Below are 20,569 nucleotides of genomic sequence, written 5' to 3'. Positions count from 1 at the left end.
TTCCAGAGTTCCCCTAGGGACTAGAGGTTCATGTTCTAGGGTTGCCAGAATCACCTGCTTCTCTGGAACGGTTAGGAGTTCAGGTAAGACACTGAGCTATTCTGATTTGGGCCTACAGGTACTGACATGGTAGAGACTCAATCCCTACATTCTGACATCCTGTTCTCCCAAGGCACAATTCTGCTTCCCAGCAGAATCCCTGCAACATCTTTGTGCTTCGAGATTGAGCAGCAACTGCTGAACACCTTCGACTTTCTTTCAGAGGTGTTTGATGTAATTTTGGCACGCAGGTGTCCCTTGATGAAAACTGTTTATGCTTGCCATTGGGACAGATTTGTAGTCTGATACCGCACTCCCCAGATTAATCCCTTCAGGTACGGCATTCCCCAGATTAATCCCTTCCAAGCCAATTTATCTGACATTCACTTGTAAAAACGGTGGACTGTTTGTGGGGTTTGCTCATGGGGAAAAAAAGGCAGAGCTGTCTAGAATAGAACCATCTCCTGCTGGACCATGCTCTGCATACAGATCGACTAAGCATGGGCCTCAAAAGCAGCCTGGAGAAGGACTGTATACTCATTCCACGAGGACCAAAGCTGCTCCCACTGCGCTAGCGTACAGAGTCCTTTTCTTAAACACATGCCAGGCAGCTATGCAGGCGTCCCTCCATACATTCACAAGGCACTATTGTCTGGACAGTCAAGTGGGCCGAGTAGGGCATTTTGCCTCTTTGGTCCTGCAGGACTTTCTAGTTTTAGTTTATTCACAGACCTGCCTCCATCAGGTGCCTATTCATAAGTTGAGGAATCTGTGGTTAGAAGTCAGAAGAACAAGATACTTCCCTTCAGTAACCTTCTTTCTGGTAGAGGCTATCTAGCCGCAGAATCCTCACTGATCCTCCCCATCTCCCTGGTCTGTGATTAGATTCAAACCATTAATAAGATCCAAAATCTAGTAATCTTCACACTGGTCGCAACCAATTCACTCTTGGGCGTCTGCATCTGGGGGCGCGGACAGCCTTGAAAGCAATATTATTATAATAATATTATAAGGCAAGCTAGTTAATAGGGTAGCATGTATCCTTGCCTTGACCGCAAATAGTACATACTTTCTTTTTGTCATTTAAACAAAGTGAATACTACCCACACTCTTCTCAAATCAAATTTTTTCATTCTCTACCTATTGCTTTCCTGTCTGCACAATTCGTGTGTGAAATGATTTGTGCTGATTTTTATTGTTACTGTTTATTCCTGTTTGCCAGTGCTTTTTAGTCATTATTCCCACTTATTTTCTCTTAAGTTCATTGCGGATTCATTTTTATCGTCCTTTCTTTGTACACCTCACATTTTCCCAGTTTTTAGAAATCCTCTGTCTTGTTCTGCTTGTCTTTGTCAAACGATTTTCATCATTTAGAGCACTGATTAAATGTTCAATTACATTTTGATGCAGTACTATTTGTAATCATTTTGTCTTATTGTCTTTCTTTGCAGAGCTGGAGGGCAGTTACCTCAGGCATCAAGCTTATCCATTAATACCAACCAAAATGTCAATATCAAGTCCGAACCGATTTCCCCTCCCCGGGACCGCCTACCACCATCTGGATTCCATTCGCAGCAACATCAGCCACCACATCAGCAACAGCTTCAACAGCATCAGCAGCATCAGCAGCATCAACAGCATCAGCAGCAGCTCCACCAATCTAGGCAGGAAATGGGACGTTCCCCAGTCGACAGCCTTAGCAGCTCCAGTAGCTCGTATGATGGCAGTGATCGGGAAGATCCAAGGAATGATTTCCATTCGCCCATGGGGCTTGGAAGACCCTCCAACTCCGACGACAGAGAAAGCCCCTCCATGAAGCGCATGAGGATGGACACCTGGGTGACTTAAGACCTCAAGTGGTTCCATTCTTTTGGTTTCAAATATAAACTGTCCAGAGATATCCAAGTTGATAAATAAGGACATGAGACAAATCTAGTTACACATATACGCATACACATGCATAGGAATATAATATACATGTGTGTTTTTGTGTGTGTTTGTGTGCGCGTCATGCACGGACTAACGGATACCTACTGCGAACTCTTGACATGTCTGCAGAGGCTTCCCGGTGCTTGAAAACGACCTTAGACTTTATCTGGCACTTATATGGATTTTTTTAATAAATATATTGCAATTTTGCAAATAAACCTTTCCTCTCCAATGTAGTCCTACCACGCCAAGAATTGAGCAGGACTGCTCAGATGGATTCCTTGAATTCGGACTCTGAGTGTGGTTGAGCTACGAGGCCGCATTGGAACAGCAGAGTCGCGCGGGGTTGAATTTCAAAAATGCAGGAAACTAAGAAAGCAATACTGTAGATAATTCACATAACCCTACATATAGCCTGGGGCTATCGTGCACAGCGTGTGCATGAAAAGGGCTGATGCTACCAAATTTGTTTTGCACGTGCAAGGGAAATAGAATTTGCAGGGAAAGAGTTGAAGAAACAGTTTTTAAAAATTAGGAATAAGCACGCGAAAGAGAAATATAGAGAGCACGCATGAAATATTAAGAAAATAGTAGCCTAGACACAAATAGAGCATTAAAAGAAATACAAATTAATATATTAAGTTATAATTGGAACATGTTGGAGATGTCTTTTTACATCTATATCTTAAAGAGATTAAAAAAAAAATGGATTTTAGCTCCTGTATATTTTATATTAAAAGAAGACTATACCCCAATGAAGTGATGATTATATATAAAGTTCTATACTTTTAAAGATGGCATTCTGCTATGAATTATTTATATAAGCCAAAGCTGTACGTTCTAGCTTTTTGTAGAGTATAGATTTATTCTGTATCAACTTTTTTAAATGTTTGCTTTCAAAAGACAAAACTACTTGCAGGGAGATGCTTGGTGGGGTGGGGGGGAAATGAAGCCATGAACTCTTGTTACTCTATTTGCAAATTAAAATGTGAGCCAAACTCTTCTTTTGTGCGAATATAGTATCATATATTTAGCTATATATATGTATGTATATATCTATTTATATGTTTATCTTGATCCTCTTTAATGTAGTTAGATAGCTACTATATCATCACCATATTCAAACTTGTGTGGGATTATTGCCTACTTGAAAAAATCAGGTGAATTCACAGTTTTTAGGCAGCGTGTTAAATGTTTTATATTATCTTTTATTTTGAATACTGTGCTTTCTTTGGAATTTAATTATTGATGTTATTTTTCAGAATTTTATTAGAGTTGCACTCAGTTTTGTCCCCTCACTACTGGTAAATGTGTGATGTGCTGTTGTGATCTCTGTACTATATTGTTAAGGCTTGCTTGATGTTTCTCACCCATGTATGTACATAAAATGGTAAATCCAATCTGAGGTTTCATTCGTCCCACAAACCTAGAGTGCTGTAGCTGAATTTAGAAATATACTGTTATGTAATGACTGCCTTCTAAATAGAAACATTCAAGTGACGTGGAAAAGGCAAGTAGAAGAGGGATAATCCCTCAGTTATCCATAGAAGAGAGATGGAAAGGGTTTTGTTGGTACTTCTCAAACACATTTTTCTGCTTCTCGAAATTCAGATGCAGACCACTTTAGCCTGAGAAATACGACGTCTTTGAATGAAAATTGAAAGCAAAAACATAATGTAGTCCTCTCAAATGGTATTTAGGGGATGGATAGTGGCTTGTTCAAGTGATTGGCATTGAGTTGAGTGCGCAACCGCGAACTCTCTCACTTCACCCATCTTTAACTATTTAAGGATCACGGGAAAATAAACTTGTCTGCCTTTCCCTCAGAACTATGGACTGTAAACTAGGGGTGCTGTGAAAGAGGAATACAGAACCTTGCAACAAGTGCACCATTGATATGGCCGTAAAAATCCATGTGCCGACTGTTATATCGCTCAATCAACACAAAATGGCCCTGTAGATTCTTCTATTCTGATGCAGTTTTTATCACTTGACCGAAACACGGATGTGTCATACAGGTAGCATCTCTGACTTAATAGCGCAGGGTTGCCACCAGTTCTTTACAGTGGCACCTAACTGCCTAGAGACTCTGATTATGATGTTCTGGCTATCTGGTTGTTTTAGTAAAAGTTTGGATATTATTTTGATTTCTGCCCTCACAGCACTGCTCTGAAAGGGTGTGGGTCTGTAATTGATCTTATGTCCATGGACCTTCCCATTCATGGAATAGTCAAAGGCTCTGCGCTCTTGTAGGCGTTGCACAGCACAGTCTCCCGCTATCATATGTATTCCACTATTTACCTTGTAATGTGCAAGAAATATCAGTGCTGTCCTGGTTTGATGCAGTTCAACGTTTTCACAAGCATTCACACAAAGACATGAAAATGATCATAACTTGACTGGAGACATTGGGCAAATATTATACTTGTTAATTTATTAAGTCACTCTTAGCGCAGCAGTGCTGTTTGTCAGTCCTTTGATGACAACTTACAGTGATATTCACTTTAAAATATGCGATGTAACTATTTTATTTTTCATTTTACTATGTTTTCTGTAAAATATGTTTTAATTAAAATGTCATTTTCATAATAAAACAATTAGGTATGCTCATAGAAATAGAAGGGGCTTGTTCTCTTCCAACAGATATCCGACTAGTATTAGTATTATTATGGATAGCTTGTGGACATATGAGGAATACACTGGTTTAAAACCTTGAGTTTTACAGAAACTAAAAAGAGATAGAAAATTATTGGAATCAGAAGGCAACAGTAAGGAGAGAACCAACACAGTTGAATGGCACATTGTACGCAACATTAGCTTAGGCTGCACGTCTATTAAAAAAAATACATGTATTTCTTGTCTTTCTGGATTTTTAGAGAACTAGTTCACCTCGTATTTTTCACACTGAAGTACATAAAAATGTGCTGAATGGAATGCTTGAAATAATCTCAGCCACTAGTAAATACTGTGGGCCGCATCACCATCCATTGTCGTTTTGCACACCATGCAACCTCACTTTGGACTTAGTCATATGCAAATCAGTCTTGACCCTGCTCCAATAGGAACAGTCCACCCCAAACTGCCACGCCAGGTTCTCCCTGAGCCGGAACACAAGCCACTCAAGACTTGTTTCACAATTGGTAGGGCTCATCAGTCAGTGTAGCTTGATTCCAGAGGCAAGGTTTACACTGGTCCCACATCTGAACATACCCGTCCCACGAAGGGCGTCACACTGAATTATACAAAAAAGTCATAATCTTCACACATCACAATTCGTGGTAATTTCAAGGGTAAGTCCTACACTGGAAATCCTTGATACGTAGAGAAACATTTCCATGCTTTTTCCACACCAACTAATGAAAATAGCCTTCCGCACATTGTAGAATTGTTTTAAACATTAGTAGCCCATTGGATCTGCACGTATTGGAAAATCAGCTTCTTTTCATGAATCACACATGGTCCTTAGCAGAAACGCAAAACATTTAGGCCTACATTTTGTCATTTGCAATTAAGGAAAAGTATAACTATCCGAACTTGAAACACCCAGGCGAAAATGTACTAGGAACTGGCCACAAAGCCTGCAAGTCTTGTATTGGAGGCCTGGCATAATTGTAATTACGCCAAAGTAATTGGAGTAATTTTTACATAATTCTTGTGATAAAAAATTACCGAAAGTGACGCAATTATGCGAGCTCGCATTATTCTGAGCAATGTTCAGCAAAAATGGCTTCCCAAGAGTGGCTGCTGCTGTTCTTGTTCTGTTTTCTTAGCACAAAGGCATCTTGAGTCCATTTTGGCACTGAAGTGCAAAAATTCCAGGTTACCATCCTTACGTAATATCACTTAATTATGCGACATCAAATTATTACTTATGCCCACCCCTAGTATTTTTAACCCTTCACGTAAGCAGTGAAAAATATTTTCAGGTTTAAACTTTATCTCTGGTCATTCATGCGGGCCAGAGATAAAAACTCTTTAGTATTCTTATCCCTTTTATGAGCACACTTTGTAATAAACCTGGGGACTGCTGAGATGGGTAGGTCCGGACTAGGGAGTAGGATAAGAGTATAGTTAGGCTCCCACATTCCCATATATATGTGTGTGTGTATGTGTATATATGTATATATATATATATATATATATATATATATGTAACACCCAGTAGTGTAGTGCATTTTGATGTGAAACCACAAACTACACTTATTAAAGTAAGTTTCCTTTTTGGGACATCTCAAATTTTCTGTGTCCCATATTTTTTCATTGTCAGCAAAGTAACACTAGAGTGGGCACACTATCTAAGTGATCATCATAGACAATAGAATTAGGAAAGAAAAGCGTACTGACTGTCTGTTTTTTGTGTGTGCCTTAATATATGGCTTTATAGATTGTCTCTACAGTCTCACTACTTCTATGCAGGGTTTTTAGCTGCTCGCTTCATAGGACTTTTATGTCTTGTGACTATGTCCACAGAGCTGCACTCCTGAAGGCCAGACGCCGCATCACCTGCCGCAAACCGCCTAAAGAATATGTGATTCCTGTCTCATGACTGTTAAGCTTCAGCAATTTTTACTGTTGAGGACTCTGGCAGGTGCAGAAGCAAAGAACTAACTGTTTGCTAAACTATTGCATCTGTCCATCCAAGATCGAACGATATACCCTTAATCTCCGATTACCTTTCCCGTGTGAGAGAAAACACTAAGCAAGACTCAAATATTATTTTTGGAGGCATCTGTAAAGTGTTTGCTTTTGTAAAGGAGGATGATAACGGAACAAACTGTTAATTTGATTTATTTACCAAAAGATAATAACAAGTGTGGCATCTTTTAGTCAATTTTAGTAAATTAATCTAATCTATACAAGTCACTTTTTGCAGTAAAAAATGAAAGTTTCCTGTTCATACAATGTTAAAATGACAAGCCTTAAAAAAATGGTGCGTGCTTTAATTGGAAAGAAATGTAATAAAAGGAACAAAGGAAATGATAGCCATACACGTTGCAAATTGGTATTGATTAGTAGCCAAGCATTAAATCGATATTCGAAAAATTTAAAAACGACACCGGCTGTTAATTAGTTGTGTTGGGGGGAGGTGGGAGTTGGGGTATAACTTCTGGCCCATAAGAGATTTTACAGACATTTTCCGGTGTACGTTTTCTGCAGCCTGCTTTATAATAATTCTGCTTTGGTTATGAAAATAACGTTTTAAACAAGATTTGTGCATTTCGTGTAAATACGTTGTTGCAGTTCACAAAGGAAGCTTTTAGTGGTTCATTGACATTCAACTCATGGGAGCTCGAGCAGGACTTGACTGCCATCCAAGGAAATGTAACCTTTTAAGAGACATTTTTTCCAAATGTTTTTCTCCTTATCTCTACTGCTGACCTTAAATATTGTAGTGGATATTTTATCAAATGGTTGAGTAAATGCTAGCGGTTGTTGTAAAATATTTGTATCCTGCATTCAACTAAGTAAAAATTCTACCTTCTCTGTGTCCTACAGACTCTATTATGTTTAAGTGACCAACAGCTCCCTCTATCTTTGCTCTTTTTTGTTTAGCATGCTATTTTTATATGGCCATGGTTGCTCGTATTTTCTCATTTTGAGCCAACAGTAGCTCTTACTCGATCCATTCTTGTGCGGGGATTTTAAGTATGTGGTCAGTTAAAGCACTCCTTGAAAAAATGATAGTAGCAGAAGTCTCTTTATTAAATAGGAAATTGAGGCTTTAGACTACCAACAATTTCTGTGCTGCCTGACTCTTTCCTACCAGAAACAACTGAACTACCGTGTGAGCTAGAGTCGTAACTGAAAGCTGCACCCAAACCAGCGCCTTGTTTTCAACTGTTTTCTGAAGACAGGAACCTGCCTCTTTTTTTTTTAGAAATGATTGCCATTCTTTCCATGGTGTCTTCCTTGCTTTTTACTTTTACTTTTTTTCATCGCCTTCTTTCTTCTACATTAGGATAACTTAATCAACAATTATCTAATTTCAAGGTGAGCGTGGCCACAACAGTGGTGGAGCTGGACATGTGGATCAGAGCTCCTTTGTAATCAGGCCCATAATCGTAGTGATCCTTGGAGGACTGTGCTCCATCACCCCACATGCTACTGCCCACGAGTGGGTGAACCCTCTGGGCACCCAAGGGACAAGCGGTGCCCACCCCGGTGCTGCTCTAGGATTGCCAAAGGAAGGCCATGGCCTTGCTGGGAAGTTAAAGATGCCGGTGCCTGACAAAACGAGCAGTGACCGCAGCGGCAGAACTGAGTCTGGTGCCAATGACCTGGAGTGGTTGAGGCCAGAGAGAGACACCCCCCTCCACGTGTAACCAGTGAAACAACAGGATGACTGTCCAAAACACTCCTCGCAGGTTCAATGCCACGCCTTGATCGGCCTGTGACCTGGTGCAGGAGTATGCAGGAGCCAGAGATGCCAAGGCATGGTCCTCCCAGCACGCACCCGTCCCAGTGAGGTTGTCAAGCTCCCTCTGAAGTATTGGTGACATCCCTCAAGAGAAAAACGAGGGCTGGAAGCACCCCACAGAGATACTCTGGAGACCTAGCCCACAACAAGCTGAATGCCGGCAATGCTTTCCACATGCAGAAGGCAGCACATAGTGCGCCAGCAGAGAGCAGAAATGCTCCAAATCTTTGTATATAGGGAACATTTCTGCTGTCTCCCTTTCACACAATGCAGTGCAGCAACTGCGCTTGCAGCCCTGTGCTGTGTGAAAGTTTAGTAGGTGTGCACCCAGTTCTTTGCTCTACCACTAATCAGCATAGATCAGTGTGCTGAGAACACAGTTCTAAATGTTTTTGTTACAAATTGCGCATCAAATAGAAAGCATCATTCTGTCCATTTCAATCAAGCATCTAAAATGTGTATAACTTTCAAGTGTTTAAGTGAGTAAAATGGACAACTCCTCTAAATTGTCTGATTTTGTACGTCCTCAAGCATAAGAAATGTGACTAGGATGAAAACTAATGTAATAGTCTTAATGTTGGACTTTACCCTTTCACACTTGCCAAATTGCAATGGAGACAACATATGAACATATGTTACCTTATGTGTATTTGTATAGAACACACCTGGGATGGTATCCTGGTGATATATATATATATATATATATATATATATATATATGTGTGTTAGATCGGCTAACTATGACCGTGAACTATTTTTTTTATTTTTTTGTGCAAACGTTAACGTTTGAACGAAAAAAACCACAAAAAGTCGCTGGTTATCGTTTGCCGATCTAACTAACTTGTGTCCCTACCATGCACTGCTTATGACCTCACATGTGACATGTTCTATGACATCACTAATGACATCATCCAATGAGTGTAAGTTTGTTTTACAGTTTACAAAGTGGCGGGTAATTACCATATTACTTTTCTATCTAATTTTGTACAGCCAATGAGTGAAAGTATTTACAAAAAACACATTTGCTCCTAATGCATCATAGGTGTGTAGAGGTATTGAACACATTATAAATCTTTGTATTGAAGAGTAACTCTGGGTGCAGGTGACGACATGTTCCACACAAGTTTTTTGGTTCTGCATAAACCGTTTCCAACAGGTCTAAGATTCTACGTATTACATATTTAATATTGTAAGCAGCCTTGAGTTATGAGACAGGATTGTCTCAGCATGACAGTTTCTACTTCGCATAGAAGACTGTGTGCACCAGGTACTAACCTATGTACATGTGCTTGTTTTGCTTCAGAAGATAGGCTATCTGTAAAGTTTTCAAACAGTACGAAGGCTGCAGGTAGTATGATCTTTAGCACCTTCAGACCTTCGTTATTTTAAGTGAATAGTCTATCTTTGGACATGTTTTGATAGTTTACACTGTGGGTAATATATACTTGATCATACTCTGTGATGTATTTCTGATGAGTCTGTCGGCAAACTATGTGGTACAGAGTAAACTCTCTCCTTAGAGTATACCGTGTGCAGGTTAGGTTACCCATTTATCTGTGGTTCATAGTCAACATGAACTCTGCTACCATGAAGTGTATGTTCTAGGGTCTGTGTTAATGTAAAGTAATATTTAATTGCCAACCGTAAATGCAATTCCCCGCAGCACATGGCCAGGTCATGCCTTGCCTTCGCAGAAAGCACACAGCAGACACAATTCTGGTTTTGAAATCCAACAATCGGGGGGCATGGGGAGTGGACGCCTAGTCTATTCTGTGGCCTTGCCAGCTTCTGTATGTCTTCCCCCCCACAGAAAACACACAGCAGACACAATATGTTTTTGAAATCCAACAATGTTGGGCCATGGGGAGTGTATACCTAGTCCATTCTGTGGCCTTGCCAGCTTCTGTATGTCTTCCCTCCGCTTCCTGTAACAAAGAAATTGTTGGTAAAGATTCAGAGGGAAAGAGCTGAGATAGTAGTGATGGAACCTTTTTGGCCCAGGACACTGTGGTTTCCTCTGCTTCTTTCAATGTCTCTTCTACCTCATTGGAGAATTCCTCTGTTCCCTTCTCTGGTTTCTCAATGGGTTTTCCCTCTGACTCATCTTTCTTTTGGCCTGAAAATTGAAAGGTATGGGTTAAGGAGTAAAGGGGTACCTGATCATCAGGCAGCTGTAATTCAGCAGTCTGTGCTTCCTGCTACTCTCTCTTTCTATTAGACGTATTGAAATAACTTTGAGATGATTTGAGCGGAATTGGTTCTCTTTCTACTACGTCGTCAGTGGGCTGCTATTCAGACTTTTCATTGTCCCTGTGGTGCATTCCCATTTAATGGGGTTTGGTCCTTTTTGTCTTCCTTGGGATTTGCAGATGGTTCTTACTTCACTTCGGGGTTTTCCCTTTTACCTCGGTCTTCAGGGGAGTTAAAGTGGCTGACTCTGACGGTTGTCTTTTTGGTTGCAATAACCTCAACTAGGTGTATGGAGGAATTAAGGACTTTACTGTGTTAATCTCTTGGTTTACGGATTCTGGTTGATGATGCCATTTTGAGAACGGATCCAGGTTTTCCTCTTAAAATCCTTCCCTGCCTAATAGGGAGCAGGACGTTTTTCTCCTTTCCGTTTTCCAAATACTTTTGAAGCTGAAAGGTTGCTCCATTTGCTAGATTTTAGGAGAATGGTATCGCTTTATTTGGATCGTACCCTGGATTTCAGAAAATCAGCCAACTTGTTCATTACTTTTGGGGACGGACTAACCAAGGTGGCATTTATTATTTCCATTAGTCGATGGATCAGAGAGGCTGTTTCTCTAGCATAGGCGTCAGCTAATGTTTGCCCTCCTGCCTCTCTATTCAGGGACGCTCTACTAGAGAGTTGGTGGCCTCTTGGCCTAATTTCAGTGGTGTTTAATTGCAGATTTGCAGAGCTGGCACCTGGGGCACTCCACATACTTTCTTATGCCACTACTAGATTGAAGGAGTAGGATTAGGTAAGGATTCCTTTGGTCACAAACTGTTTGAATCCATTTTGGAATTTTCATGATTTTTTTTTATTGCTGTATTTCAGGAGGATTCTGCATTTTTTATCTTTCTTAAATAAAACTAAACTGTTTTGCAGAATATCTGATTACTGTGACTCTTTGGCCAGTATTAGCTCTGATATTTCTCACAAGTAATAGACTGTGACAAGAACGTAGGGATAATTCTCCTACGATAATCTTCATTATGCTTAGTCCGAAGTCCTCATTATAGTAAATACGGCCCTCCCCGAGATTACTGAATTTACTAGAAAGGCACGGGAGCAAAATAAAACTATGGATTTTAGGCCCAGATATCTGTAATGGGGTGAATGTTTGACATTGTGCAGTATTCTGTCCATCAATTGTTCTTCATACTGGTTACTGGCCTTTGGCCGTGCGCAGTGGGAGGTTGATCACAAGGCCTGGCTTGCTGCCAGGCCCTATGGCCAAACACTGCAAAGGCAGCCAATCCCACAATGCACAGGGCCTTTAGTCGTGCACAGCAGGGGGTGGGGTTGGCCGTAGGACATGACCTGCAGCCAACCCCCGCATTCAGCCAACCCCATGCTGTGGCAAGACCCTGTAGCCACACCCCAAGACAGCCAACCCCACACTGGACACTGCCATCAGCCATTTGCAGTGGGGGGGGGGGGGGGCTGGCCAGAGGGCCTGGCTCTAGTGACCCCATCACCCAGGTCCTTTTTAGTTTTATGTATATGTAACTCCTAAGCCCCTGGGACCCCATCCATCAAGGCTGTACCTATAAGTTAAAAGGGGGAGGGGAGGGCCCATGTGCTAGACATCTTCCATACAATCTCATACCTCTATTGTGTGGATGTCAGATTCACCGGGAGGGGCATTTTGCCTGCTCAGTCATGCAGAACATTTTGGTTTCCAATAGGTAGTGCTTTGGTAGCTATTCAAAAGGTGAGGAATCTACGGATAAAAGTCTCTATCAGAAGAACAAGTTACTTACCTTCGATAACGCTCTTTCTGGTAGAGACTCTAGCTGCAGAGTCCTTATGATCACTCCCATCCTCCCCATTTTTTGATTGGACTCAACATTGTAAAAATAGGAATCTGGCCTTGCTTTTGATCAGTATCGCTCTTGGGACAATGCGTCTAGGGGCGCAGACAAACTAGAAAGCAACTTATGTCTGTGTGCAGCTGTGGTGCTTACATGGGTTCCGCACATCAATTCAGGAGTAGAACCGCATTAGTGGGGACCCGCATGGGACCACTTATTGGTACACGAAGATACTTCTGAAAAATCTTCCTGATTCAGTCTGACATCTGGGGAGTCTTCAAAAGGTGAAGAGTATGTGGCTTGATATGGTCTCTACCAGAAAGAGTTTTACAGAAGGTAAGTAACTTGTTTCTTAAGTACCTAAATATTCTCAGTAGGCAATAGTTCTAGTCATGCTTCTAGGGTGGCAAGTAATTACTTCTAAAACTGAAATAGCCTTCAAAAGAATTACACCAGACTGTTCTAGTCCACAATAATGTTCTGATCTAACCATTCAAGTGTAACTCTAGAGATGGAACTAGTAAAGATCAACCCTAATTATTTCTGAGTCTGACTCCCATTAATTATTATTCAGTGGGGCTATGCATTGACCTAGTGTATTTTCACTGGAGCTCCAAACCTCATCCAAATATGCACATCCTTAAAATACTCACCAACTCTGAAGTTCCAGGCATATGTCTTTTCAAAATAATCCATAATTAAATTGCCATAGAAGGAAGCAAAATATGTTCCAGCTGCTGAACTGCACTACTGTAAAATAATAATACAATGTTTCATTGAAAAATGGGGCACTATAAATTGAGCCATTGTAGAGGGAAGAAACATCCAGAGGAACAAAAGATAATCGTCCACAATAGGCAAATGTAGGAGGCTGGATTATGTAAATGTAGCACCCTGCACTAATCTCGACAACCCTTATAGTGATTTTAGTGGTCTTACACAACCTTAGAAAGCGTTCTAAGTGGTAGCTGTGGAGAGCAGCCTTCAGGCTTAGTCCAGAAGGAGTGTAAAGCAAGTTGTTTTACCAGTACTTAATCTTTTAGTGTACGCTCAATGAACAAGAACTACACAGTGTAGTTATACAAATATGTATTGACTATAAACACTCACTAACACATTGCAATATCTCCTACCCAGAGATATAACCACAATACACATACTTTTGAAATAGAGCACATAAGTAGCACAAATACGAAGTGGTCTCTAGGGGGACTCCAAACCATATACTAAAATTGTGGAAGGCGCACCACGACCTAAGTCGAGACTGGACCCAGAAGACATAGAAGAGTTGGGGACCTAAGGAACCACCCAAGGCCAGTACACCCACAGAGGCTGTGTGCAGAGTGGGAACTCGATCGCAGACTCAGTACAAGTGGATGGGTAAGTCGCGGTTGCAGTTTTTAATAAGGACCCTTACCAGCGGACCCTGAAGAAAACTTGTGGAAGATGGAAGGTTGGAGAGTCATCCCACCCATGGATACCTCGAGAATCAGAATACCTACACCAGGGAAACTGGGTGCACATGTGCGAAGTGGTGTCGGAAACTGCCGTAGACCACAATGGAGAACTTTAGTGAAGATGCCGCTTGCGACAAAGGTGAAAGAGTCCAATGGAATCCAAAGGCGGATTCAAGATGAGTGCTACCTGAAAGCTGGAGGTACAGCGTCCATGCCACTCAGGAGTGACCCGGAGACATGGAAGACGAATGCCCACTGATGTTGGAGCTGCAGGTGAGTTAACAGTGCCCCTGAAGTTGCAGCTGTGCGGACATGGCAATGCTGTAGAAGATCAGGAGCCGTTCACGAGCTGTCCTACGTTGGATGTCACGAGCCTTGGTGGGGTCAGTGTCCGGCAGGGACACCAACCAGCAACTGCATCCAACGTAGTAGTCAAGAAAGGTACAGTGTCTGGACCAGCAAGTTCCAAATGTCTCACCATGAGCAGGTAAATCAGAGCAGGCCCAAGCAGGCAGGGGAGTCCACTGGAGCCAAAGAAGACCCTCAAGAGGACCTATGGACCGAAGTCACAGGAGTTGCAAGAGGACCTCGAGCAGCTCACCAAAGGATGAAGGCCTACTGTGCAGAGGATGCGGTGCAGGCAAAGATTTTTGCTTCAGGAGATGCTTGAGGCTGGAGCTTCTTCGATCCCAAAGATCTCGGGTGAATAGTCAACAAGCATTAAGCAACGGCAAGCCAACGCAGTGCACAGGGGTACTGCTCTAGCAGTTGAGACGAGGGATACTGGCTTCAAACTTGGTGTGAAGACAGGGCAGGCCTTGAGGGAGTTGCAGAACCACCACCTGTGATGCTGAACCTTCCGGACTCCGTAGGACCTTGAAAACAGCAGGCTGGTCAGCTTCGTTGTGGTGCCTGCAGATACAGGGAATACAGGGAAGTGACTACTTTTCATGGGAGATTCCTTCGGGTGTCTTGTGTCCACTGGCCTGTAGAAGAACCTCTATGCAGAGCAGGCACAGAAGATGCAGAAGACTGGCAGGATGACGAGACCAGGAGCAGCAGGAATCCTCCCAGTTGCAGTCTCGGTTCCCAAAGCGAAGTCCAATAGTGCGCAGACGTTGGAGATGAAGTGGTTTTGGATCTGAATCTTGTCTCACAACGAATCTGAGGAACCACCCACAGGTAAGCCCTTAAGTACCCTATGGAAAGGGTTAGGATGATTCAGAGGACCCTCCCACAGGAGGGGCTTGACAGTGTGGAGAATACTACCATGTCCTTTGTCCAATTTCGTGCCAGCGCGGGAGCTAACTGCTCTCTTAACTGGTTCCAACTGGAGTATGCAAGGAGGGCACCAAATGTGCCCTTCAAACATTCTAGAGGCATAGGCAAACTTCCCCACCCTGTCCCAACACACTAAGTCCTCTCTAGGAGGTGGTCCCATCTCCCTATGACAGGAAACCTATTGTCCTATTGTTCCCCAGCTCAAGCTTGGATGGCAGAATCATGTCTCTGGTCGGCGGCAGCCATAGGTTGCTGTCCGGGTCTAGAAGACTGGTACTGGAAGCATTACAGTGCATGTAATCCTACCCCAACACTGTAAACATGGAGTCATACCTCCAACACTGTTTGTACTGGGGGGTGCCTGAGAACTTTGGCCATGGGAAAGACCCGGAAGCAAGGGGGCGGGGGGTCCTCTCCTGGACAACGCGGAGCTGGACACGGATTGGGGGTTGCGTGACCCAGCGTCTAACACTCCTGGAGAACTCCCACAGCGCCAAGTGGATCAAATCTTGCAGGCCATATTGGATACTAGAACGGCCCTTCAGCAAGATATTGCACAGGTGGCAACTGGTCTGCGTCTTCTAAAGGCCGATCATACTAAGCTTTCTGATAGAGTGCCACAAACGGAGGCCCAGCTGGACGAAATGGGGCCTGGTCAGCGCAAGTTGGATGCTCAGATGGGATGACCATCTCGAAAACGGCTATAACGAATCCGATCATGTTTGGTATCAAACATGTTGGAATCGTATGTCCATACCATAAACAGTGTGGGAAGTATGATTCCAAGCACTGGAAGAGCCCTCTCTTAGGTTCTCAGTGTTCCCGGTGCCAGTCTTCTAGACCCGGACAGCACAAAATGGTTGCTGCCGAGCAGACACACATTTCTGCACCTCCTGCTGCTGAGCCAAGCTTGAAAAACCAAAGGAACTGATGGACGGAGCGTTGACAATACAAGCACTCACCCCCAGTCAACTGATCTGGGTTTAATCCATCACCGTTCTTTAGCACACTCTGCCACCCCAGTTCAGACATGGCCATATGCAAATCAGTCGGACATTGTGCCTCATGGGAACAATCCAGCCCGAACTGCCAAGCCATGCCTTCCCTGACCGGAAACAAGCTACAGAGGACTGGTATCTGGCATTCCAGCCTTCTTCAGCCCGGCTTGCTTGAATCCAGTGGCAAAGTGAGCAAGGGACTCACGGCTGAGCATACCCTGCCAACTTATGGCGAACAAAGAAAAACCAAAGGAAATGATGGACGGAACGTTGACAATACAAGCACTCACCCCCAGTCCACTGATCTGGGTTTAATCCATCACCGTTCTTTAGCCCACTCTGCCACCCTAGTTCAGACATGGCCATATGCAAATCAGTCTGACCCTGTGCCTCATGGGAACTGTCCAGCCCGAACTGCCAAGCCATGCCTTCCCTGGACCGGAAACAAGCTACCGAGGACCGGTTTCTGGCATTCCAGCCTTCTTCAGCCCTGCATGCTTGAACTGGGGTGGCTGAGTGAGCTAAAGAATGGTGATGGAATAAACCCAGATCAGTTGACTGGGGGTGAGTGTTTGATTTGCTCAAATGCTCCGTCCATCATTTCCTTTTGTATCGCTTTGTTCGCCCTAAGTTGGCAGGGTATGCTCAGACGTGAGTCCCTTGCTCACTTGGCCACTGCATTCAAGATAGCCTGGCTGATGAGGATTATGAATCCGAAACCGGTCTCAGGATGCTTGTTTCCGGTCCAGGGAAGACCTGGCTTGGCAGTTCGGGCTGGACTGTTCCCATGAGGCACAGGGTCAGACTGATTTGTATATGGCCATGTCTGAACTAGGGTGGCTGAATGAGCTAAAGAATGGTGATGGATTAAACCCAGATCATTTGGCTCGGGTGAGTGTTTGATTTGCTCAAACGCTCTGTCCATCATTTCCTTTTGTATCGCTTTGTTCGCCCTAAGTTGGCAGGGTATGCTCAGACGTGAGTCCCTTGCTCACTTGGCCACTGGATTCAAGATAGCCTGGCTGATGAGGATTATGAATCCGAAACCAGTCCCAGGATGCTTGTTTCCGGTCCAGGGAAGACATGGCTTGGCAGTTCGGGCTGGACTGTTCCCATGTAAATGTAAATGTAAATGTAAGGTGTTTTGTAGCGCGCTCAATTACTACCGGAGTATCCTGGCGCGAATGACCGCTGGGGAACCCGTCCTGGCTTTCCTTGTGAGATGGTCCCATGCTGGGTATCTCCAAGGTGAAGCCAGGCATCCCCGGCGTCTGTGTGGGGCCGTTGTAGAGATGAGGCAAGCTTAATGCCCAGAGTTACCGAGTGTGATCACTGCCCAAAGTGGGCACCGAGGCGAGAATTATCAGTCCGCTGACCCTGGTCCTCGACCCTGCCGCGTCGGGAATCGAACCCTGGTCCCGGGCCGTTCTCAGCCTCCGGGTCTGCCGCCTCTAACCAGTGAGCCACACCTCTCTACATGAGGCACAGGGTCAGACTGATTTGCATATTGCCATGTCTGAACTGGGGTGGCTGAGTGAGCTAAAGAATGGTGATGGATTAAACCCAGATCAGTTGACTGGGGGTGAGTGTTTGATTTGCTCCAACGCTCCGTCCATCATTTCCTTTTGTATCGCTGAGCCAAGCTTGAGCAGAGGAAGGTGGAACAATAGGCATCCTGTCACTGGGAGGTGCGACACCTCCCAGGCAGGGTTTAGTGTATTGGAACCAGGTGGCCCCGGAGAAATTTGTTCTCCCCAACAGAACCTCTCCCTCAGCAAAATGGTACACTGAGGAGCTCAGGCTCCATCGGCAGCATTGCCGGAACCTGGAGAGGCGTTGGCGAAAGCAGTACTGCCCGGTGGCCAAGCAATCCTACAAAGATGCTCTCGGCTAGGGAATTGTTCTTAGTGGTGAATACTCTTTCCACCCCCCCTTCAGGTTCAGGGATCGAACCTTCACAAATACTGTGCAATTCACTGGCCTCTTTTTTCCACTAAGGTCGCCAACATCTACTCATCCTCCTCTGGGAACCTTAGCTGGGAGGCCACGGAGCCAGGCTCTGAATTATCCATCTGTCACACTGCCTTCCCCTCCTTCCAGCCCGTCACTAAGGACCAGATTAGCAGGCTCATTGCTGCTTCTAAGTCTGGCTCCCCTCTTGACCCCTGTCCCCCTGCAATGATGAGTGCTATAAACGAGGCGATCTCCTCTCCTCTCACAGATATCTGCAATACCATCTTTCAAACAGGTATCTACCCAGAGGTCTGGAAGAATGCGGTCATCAAGCCTCTGTTGAAAAAGTCGTCGCTGGATCCCACAGTTTCGGCCAACTATAGACCGATTGCTGGCCTCCCCTTCCCGGCCAAAATATGTGAAACGCTGATGAACCAACAGCTTTCAGAGTTCGTCTCGCACCATCTCCTTGATGATACTCAGTTTGGGTTCAGGAAGGGCTATGGGACCGAGACTGCACTAATAAAAGCCTCTGATGAGATCAGATCCATCATGGACCAAGGAGGAGCGGCAGTCCTCATCCTTTTGGACTTGTCCGCGGCTTTCGACGCGGTCGATCGCGCAATTCTGATCGACCGTGTCGCAGCCTTGGGGGTTGTCGGCCTGGCCAGAGATCTCATTTCATCTTTCCTGGCTAGTCGAACGCAGACAGTGAAATTGGGCAACTTCTACTCCCCCGTCTTTGTGCTCCCCTGTGGGGTCCCCCAGGGCTCCTCGCTAAGTCCGACGCTATTCAACATCTATGTGACGGACTTAGCGAGGGTGATAAAAGCTCATGGGTTGCGTCTGACATCCTATGCAGACGACACCCAATTAGTCCTGGCGGTGCACAAGGATGGTCCAGTGGTGGCAGCAAAATTCCAGGAAGCAATGCTTGCTGTCTGCTCCTGGATGTCTACGAATTGTCTGAAGCTCAACTCGGATAAGACCGAGGTTATGACCTTTGGCAACCTTATCCCGGATTGGTCATCCATCTGGTAGCCCAGTCAGATGGGTCCTCCGCCTGTCCTGGTTGCCAAGGTCAGAAACCTGGGAGTTATCTTCGACAATAAGCGGTCTTTCAATCACCACGTAAACAAAGTTGTTTCATCTGCCTTTTTTATCTTAAAGAAAATCAAGAAACTCATGCCCTATCTTCCGACTTCTGCAGGAAAAACCCTTATTACCACGTTGGTATTCTCTAAGATGGACTATGGGAAACGCCCTTTTTCTTAACACTCAGAAACAAGTGCTAAATAAACTTCAGTCCATACAGAACGCGGCAGCGAGAATTCTGCTAGGCATTCCCCGACATCATCCGACCACCACAGCCATTCGTCACCTCCACTGGCTTAAAGTGGAAAATCGCATCAAGTTCAAGGCCCTCTGTATTGCTTACAAGGCTATCCACGACATGGGCCCCAGGTTTCTGATAGAGGCCTTTCAGATTTACAGCCCTAAAAGACAGCTCAGATCCGCAAACATTTGTTTGCTCCCAGTTCCCCGAACCACAACTGTGACTTGGGGGGACAGGCGTTTCATGGTAGCAACACCTAAGCTATGGAATGCCCTTCCTCTGACTATTAAAACAGCTCCGAATCTTGTCCGCTTTCGTAAGCTTCTTAAAACATGGTTATTCAACCAGTAAGGCTTCTGGGTATTGGTCCTTCTGAATAGTCACATGCGCCGAGACACCTTCGGGTAAATGTCGCGCAGTAAAAATATCAAAAATAAATAAATAAATAAAAGGTGGGTGCACTTGCCAGCTCCAGAAAGTCTGCATGAGGGGCACACTTGGTGTCCCTGTGCATAGTCCAGTTCTGGAAACTGTTTGCTCCAGCTCTGGCATGAAACTGGACAAAGGATATGGGAGTAACCCCCCCCCCCCCCGTCCAGACTCTCCACTGGGAGGGTATCCTGAATCTTCCCAACCCTTTCCCTAGAGTACTTAAGGGCTCACCTGGGTGTAGGTCCTTAGATTCGTCATGGAATAAGATTCAGATCAGACACCACTGCCCTTTCCACTGTCCTGGCACTCTGGACTTTGTTTGAGCCTGACTTCGTCTCCCTTTCAGTCTGCTCCATAGTCTGTGCCTGTGTATCATACAGGAACCTTCCAAGGCCTGTGAAGCATCAAAGACACCTGAAGTAATAACCCTTGGAGTGAAGGAGTCACTCTCCTGCATTTGCAGGCACCACAACGAAGTTGACTGGTCTGCAGATCCAGAGCTCTTCCGGACTCCATGGGCATTGTAACAAAGGTGGTGGTTTCCCCCAGCTCCCGAGGCTGGCCCTGCCCTGTCACCAAGTTTGGGGCTAGTATCCCTCGTGCCTCATGGGGGTTGTAATCACCAAACCTCTGTGCACTATGTTCAACTTGCAGTTGCAAAGGCTTGTTGGCTTCTTTTCAA

General features: G+C 44.4%; 1 protein-coding gene across 6 annotated transcripts in view; it reads left to right on the top strand.

Moving 5' to 3' along the window:
- The window catches only part of MEF2A (myocyte enhancer factor 2A), a 500,550-nt gene extending 495,730 nt beyond the window's left edge, over nucleotides 1-4,820 (top strand). For all 6 annotated transcript variants that reach the window (XM_086958071.1, XM_086958070.1, XM_086958073.1 and 3 more), the window contains one exon: nucleotides 1,491-4,820. In XM_086958071.1, the coding sequence (XP_086814197.1) occupies nucleotides 1,491-1,887 (397 nt within the window). In that variant the 3' untranslated portion in view covers nucleotides 1,888-4,820. The remainder of the gene's footprint in view (nucleotides 1-1,490) is intronic.
- Nucleotides 4,821-20,569: the final 15,749 nt, after the last annotated feature.

The sequence above is a fragment of the Lissotriton vulgaris genome, chromosome 2_1 (assembly GCF_964263255.1).
Source record: "Lissotriton vulgaris chromosome 2_1, aLisVul1.2, whole genome shotgun sequence".
Classification (NCBI taxonomy): Eukaryota; Metazoa; Chordata; class Amphibia; order Caudata; family Salamandridae; genus Lissotriton; species Lissotriton vulgaris.
This window is presented reverse-complemented; position numbering and strand designations above follow the sequence as displayed.